Here is a 6,534-nt window from a genome sequence, read left to right on the forward strand (position 1 = left end):
CATGTTTAAAGCAGTGCCAAAACATGGAATGATTACACATTGGAACTGTGGGACAGGAATCTAAACCAGGAACTCAATGACATGTGATCACACAACAGGTCATTAAGTCACATATAGTGACATATCTTTGAAACTGATGCTTTCATGACAAAAATCCACAGTTGTCACTCCACAAAAAAGCCTTTTCTCACTGTCTACGTCTGGGTTTGCTAAGCGGTACTGGGACTTCAACTGGGATCGTGTGGTCAGATGAGACTAAGATTGATTTTGGACAAACCTCAGTGGGTCTGTTAAAAAATTATGCAGCACCTCATGACCGTGGTATGGTAGGATCTGTGATGCTGTGGGCCTGTTTCTCTTCAAAGGCTGGGAACCTTATTATCTGCATTATGACACTTTGTACCAGATGTTTTAAATAAAAACCTGATCCTCACTGAAGATGTGTCATTTCTTTAGGATAATGATCCAAAACATGTGGCAAAATCTACACAAAAGTGGTTCAGCAGTCACAAACTCAAGGTCCTCCATGGCCATCTCAGTCCCAGACCTCAACCCAATCGAAAACCTGTGGGGCGAGCTAAAGAGAAGAGTGCATAAGAGAGGACCCAGGACACTGGATGATCTAGAAAGATTGTGCAAGAAGAATGGTCAAAATCCTCTCTCTGTGTTCTCCAATCTTGTGAAATGTTATAGGAGGAGATTAAGTGCTGTCTTGTTGGCAAAAGGAGGTTGTACAAAGTATTAACATCAGGGTGCCAATAATTGTGGCACACATGATTTCAAGTTTTTTTTAAATGTGATTTTTACCACCAAAGTAATGTACTTAAATAAAAGGTTGGATTTTTCTCTTTTTGCATTTGGGTTCTATGTTGTTTAAAAAAGGAGAATTTTAGTCCAGTACATCTTAAACAGTGATGTGGAGGCACTGTATATATATATATATATATATATATATATATATATATATATATATATATATATATATATGAGAGAGAGAGAGAGAGGAAAAATGATATTTGCATATGTGAAAGTTCTCACTTAGAAATCATGGATCTGAAATTGTCATCGAGGTGCATGTCCACTGTGAGAGACATAATTAAAAATAAAATCCAGAAATTACAATATATGATTTTTAAACTATTTATTTGTATGATACAGCTGCAAATAAGTGTTTGAACACCTGTCTATCAGCTAGAAGTCTGACCCTCAAAGACCCGTTAGTCTGCCTTTAAAATGTCACCTCCACTACATTTATTATCCTAAATTAGATGCACCTGTTTGAGGTCGTTAGCTGCATAAAGACACCTGTCCACCCCATACAATCAGTAAGAATCCAACTAATAACATGGCCAAGAACAAAAAGCGGTCCAAAGACACTAGAGACAAAATTGTACACCTTCACAAGGCTGGAAAGAGCTACAGGGAAATTGCCAAGCAGCTTGGTGAAAAAAGGTCCACTGTTGGAGCAATAATTAGAAAATGGAAGAAGCTAAACATGACTGTCAATCTCCCTCGGACTGGGGCTCCATGCAAGATCTCACCTCGTGGGGTCTCAATGATCCTAAGGTAGGTGAGAAATCAGCCCAGAACTACACGGGAGGAGCTGGTCAATGACCTGAAAAGAGCTGGGACCAGTTTTCAAGGTTACTGTTGGTAATACACTAAGACGTCATGGTTTAAAATCATGCATGGCACGGAAGGTTCCCCTGCTTAAACCAGCACATGTCCAGGCACGTCTTAAGTTTGCCAATGACCATTTGGATGATCCAGAGGAGTCATGGGAGAAAGTCATGTGGTCAGATCAGACCAAAATAGAACTTTTGGGTCATAATTCCACTAAACGTGTTTGGAGGAAGAAGAATGATGAGTACCATCCCAAGAACACCATCCCTACTGTGAAGCATGGGGGTGGTAGCATCATGCTTTGGGTGTGTTTTTCTGCACATGGGACAGGGCGACTGCACTGTATTAAGGAGAGGATGACCGGGGCCATGTATTGCGAGATTTTGGGAAACAACCTCCTTCCCTCAGTTAGAGCATTGAAGATGGGTCGAGGCTGGGTCTTCCAACATGACAATGACCCGAAGCACACAGCCAGGATAAACAAGGAGGGGCTCTGTAAGAAACATAACAAGGTTCTGGCGTGGCCTAGCCAGTCTCCAGACCTAAACCCAATAGAGAATCTTTGGAGTGAGCTCAAACTTGTGTTCTCAGCGACAGGCCAGAAACCTGACTGATCTAGAGAAGATCTGTGTGGAGGTGGGCCAAAATCCCTCCTGCAGTGTGTGCAAACCTGGTGAAAACTACAGAAAACGTTTGACCTCTGTAATTACAAACAAAGGCTACTGTACCAAATATTAACATTGACTTTCTCAGGTGTTCAAATATATATATATATATATATATATATATATATATATATATATATATATATATATATATATATATATATATATATGTGCTTATTATTTAGTCTTTACTTTAAATTAATTATAATTTCTGTAGTTATTAGTAACGTTGGGAGTAACTCTAAACTTTGTAGTAAAATGAATAAGAAACGAGTGAATATTGAACATGTAATAAATCTTAAGTATGTTTGTGTTGATGAGCAGAAACCTGCTCAATGGTTCATATCTGCAGTATTGTGTACATTATTCTGAAGTCTCTGTGCTGATGGAAAATACAGACAAATGTTGCAGAGTGTTTGTGTTAAACAGTAAATATTTCTGTCATCAGGTCCCTTTTCTTCTATCACACAGGGAGCATTTTCTATGACACATCTATAAAAAAGTGACTTAAAAAGAATAAAGCTGATGAAGTCTGAGTTACTGTTGCTTGACCTCTGCATTCTGTAAAATACACAATAATGCAGCATGAAACTGAAATATTAGAACAGAAACAATACGTGTATTTGTATGAACACATCATTGTAGAGATAAAATATGAAGCAGTGTCTGACCTTGAGTCCAGAGGATCAGTGTCCAGATGAAGACGGGATCAAAGTCATGGTAGCTGTGGGTGAAGTTTCTGTAGCAGCAGCTCTCAGTCATGAAGTGTGAAAGTCACAGCGCTATAAACACTCCCAGAGCACTGAAGCATGTGCTGCCAATGCAAAGTGTCCTCTAAGTATGGAAACATCTTTACCACATTCCCCAATCTTACTGTCATTCTCACTTTTCTTGGAAAATATCAAGTTACAAGTGCATAAAAGACAGAATTTACTTACAAATTTAATCAGGAGTTTAGGAGCTTCTCCAGCTTTCTGCTGATACCAGTGTAAAAGTGGCCATAAGAGCTGTGATAATACACTGCTGGACTGGTTTTACAGTTGATGGTGACTGTTTCTCCTGGAAGAACAGATTTCACTGCAGGAGTCTGAGTTACTGTTGCTTGACCTCTGCATTCTGTAAAATACACAATAATGCAGCATGAAACTGAAATATTAGAACAGAAACAATACGTGTATTTGTATGAACACATCATTGTAGAGATAAAATATGAAGCAGTGTCTGACCTTGAGTCCAGAGGATCAGTGTCCAGATGAAGACGGGATCAAAGTCATGGTAGCTGTGGGTGAAGTTTCTGTAGCAGCATCTGTTTACCTGATTATTCATGATAAAGACTCTGATGGCCTCCATGTCCTTAATGCACATTTAACCCTATTAATACTGTACATTCAATTTGTTTATACACATATTCAGAGTTTCTGAGTTTTCACACTTTAGTGCAATCGATTTAATAATAAATGAAATTAAACAGATATTTTAATATAATAAAGTCTTTTCATGACTAATTATAATACTAATTATTCAGTAGCAGTTCATCCTACATGGTGAAATTTTCACTCTCATGAGAAAACTTGTTAGTGCACCTAATTCTATATGCTCAAGACATTATAAAAGGTGATAAATCACTGTGGGAAATAATCACAAATCATTTTAATGAACTGTTTCTGACCAGGTAAGTGAACTGCTAAATTTAAATTGTGTTCTGGTCCAAAATGTTCTGGAGACCAACAGATTAAACTCACAGAAACAAATCAAAGTAAAAGCCCTGATGGTTTGGTCTGTTAAATATGAATTTGTGTGTTTGTGTGTATCACATCCTCCAACTCAGCACCTGCAGTCGCTCCCAGCTGCAGCAGTGCAGTTTCTCTACTATCTGACTGAGGGAGGTTTTTGTACGACTCTATATCACTGTGTTAACAAACCACCACTGTGGTAACTCTGACAGTAATAATCTCCTGCATCTTCAGTCTGGACTCCACTGATGGTCAGAGTGAAATCAGATCCAGATCCACTGCCACTGAAACGAGCTGGAAAACCCGACTGTAACTGATTTGCAAATTTAATCAGGAGTTTAGGAGCTTCTCCAGCTTTCTGCTGATACCAGTGTAAATAGTGGCCATAAGAGCTGTAATAATACACTGCTGGATTGGTTTTACAGTTGATGGTGACTGTTTCTCCTGGAAGAACAGATTTCACTGCAGGAGTCTGAGTTACTGTTGCTTGACCTCTGCATTCTGTAAAAATACACAATAATGCAGCATGAAACTGAAATATTAGAACAGAAACAATACGTGTATTTGTATGAACACATCATTGTAGAGATAAAATATGAAGCAGTGTCTGACCTTGAGTCCAGAGGATCAGTGTCCAGATGAAGACGGGGATCAAAATCATGGTAGCTGTGGGTGAAGTTTCTGTAGCAGCAGCTCTCAGTCATGAAGTGTGAAAGTCACAGCGCTATAAACACTCCCAGAGCACTGAAGCATGTGCTGCCAATGCAAAGTGTCCTCTAAGTATGGAAACACATTTACCACATTCCCCCAATCTAACTGTCATTCTCACTTTTCTTGGAAAATATCAAGAAGTTACAAGTGCATGTAGAGAAATGACAGAAGTTTAGGATTTCACTTTTATTCCAACAGGATTCAGACTGACAATAGAGGAGATTTTGAGGAGACCAACATCATTAAACATTATTCAACATAACATTATTCTTTATTATCTCAATGTATCATGTATACTGTTACTGACTGTAGAGACAAATCTCATCACTAATCCACCATTTGGTGTTATTTCTCCTCCAGGCTTTTGCAGTGTGTACAAATACACTTTGATCAGAGTCATAGAAGTGTGTGTGTGTGTGTGTGTGTGTGTGTGTGTGTGTGTGTGTGTGTGTGTGTGTGTGTGTGTGTGTGTGTGTGTATTTAAGTTCACTGTAGTGTAACAGAGGTTTTTGTACGTGGTTTCATTAGAATGTATCACTGTGGTGGACTTTTGGTGGAGGAACAAAAATCATTATGAAAAGTAAGTGCTCACTTTTACTAAAAGCTCATGGATTAATTATTTTTTCCCATAATGTTAATACTGATTCAGTACAAAATAACATTTTTATAAAAATATCTTTTCTATAAAATAGAGAAATGTGATGAGAAGAGGAGAGAGCTGCTTATAAAATGTCTCTGCTTTTGTGTAATTTTGTAAAATTCTGTAGGAGTCACTTCATCTCTGTTTTCAGATTCATGTGAAATGTTAACTTTTATTTGATATAATTATTTCTTTGTGTTACTCGAATTCATCATCACAGTGAAAATTAGTGCAACAGTGTAACAGGAACAATGATGGTTTAGTGTTGATTTCACATTAATTCCAAGTCATAAATCATTATTAAGACCATTTATAAAATTGAACAAAGATGACTTTACTGTGGTGTGATGATTATTGAAGCACAGTGTGTTTTGTTTTGAACTTGTTCAGAAAAAGAAGGTTGTTTTGTTGAGCTGCAGTTTGGTTGGATGAAATTATCAGAATTGTGTTCTGTTGTGGATGTGCAGATAAACTACTGCATCTGCTTTAAAGTCGTTACACTGAATTATCAAATATCACCATGTTCAGTGTGAGAGAGTTCACATTATCATGACTATAATTATGTGTTTTTGTGTCTGTTTTGTCTCCAGCTGGACCGATGGTGAAGCCCTCCGTGTCTCTGCTCCCTCCCTCCTCTCTGCAGCTCTCTGAGGGTTCGTCCTCTCTGCTCTGCCTGCTCTCTGACTATTCCCCACAGGGGCTGCCGATTATTTATTTATTTATTTATTTATTTATTTATTTATTTATTTATTTATTAATATTTATCTAGCACTCACATGGGATGTATACAACACCTGAACTTGAACTGACACAACACAATACAGTATAAACACAACCGGAACACAAGTTAAGCCTTGCAGTAAAACAATTTTTTATTATTCTTAGTACAGATGTTTTAGCAGCTGTCTTATGAAGTGCTGAGTGAAGAGAATCATATAATAGTTTTAGATCAATAAAAAACTTTACATTTATGAAATACCATCCAACTCCTTTGACCCTGATTCCAAATCAAAAACAATCCAAAACATTTCTTTCAAAAAATCCTTTGCATAATCACATTCCAAACAAATAAATGTGATATTGTTTATTAGAATTAGTAAAAAGTAAAGACTAAGGTTTATTATAGGTACTGTAGGATTTACTGCTAGATTTCACACATCAA

General features: G+C 37.4%; 1 gene segment (V, D, J or C); it reads right to left on the reverse strand.

Moving 5' to 3' along the window:
• Window positions 1-4,178: 4,178 nt before the first annotated feature.
• On the reverse strand, window positions 4,179-4,805 carry LOC124392191. The segment is given in 2 exon segments: window positions 4,179-4,522; window positions 4,634-4,805. Coding segments are annotated over 2 exon segments (378 nt in total).
• Between the last annotated feature and the right edge of the window lie 1,729 nt (window positions 4,806-6,534).

The sequence above is a fragment of the Silurus meridionalis genome, chromosome 10 (assembly GCF_014805685.1).
Source record: "Silurus meridionalis isolate SWU-2019-XX chromosome 10, ASM1480568v1, whole genome shotgun sequence".
Classification (NCBI taxonomy): domain Eukaryota; kingdom Metazoa; phylum Chordata; class Actinopteri; order Siluriformes; family Siluridae; genus Silurus; species Silurus meridionalis.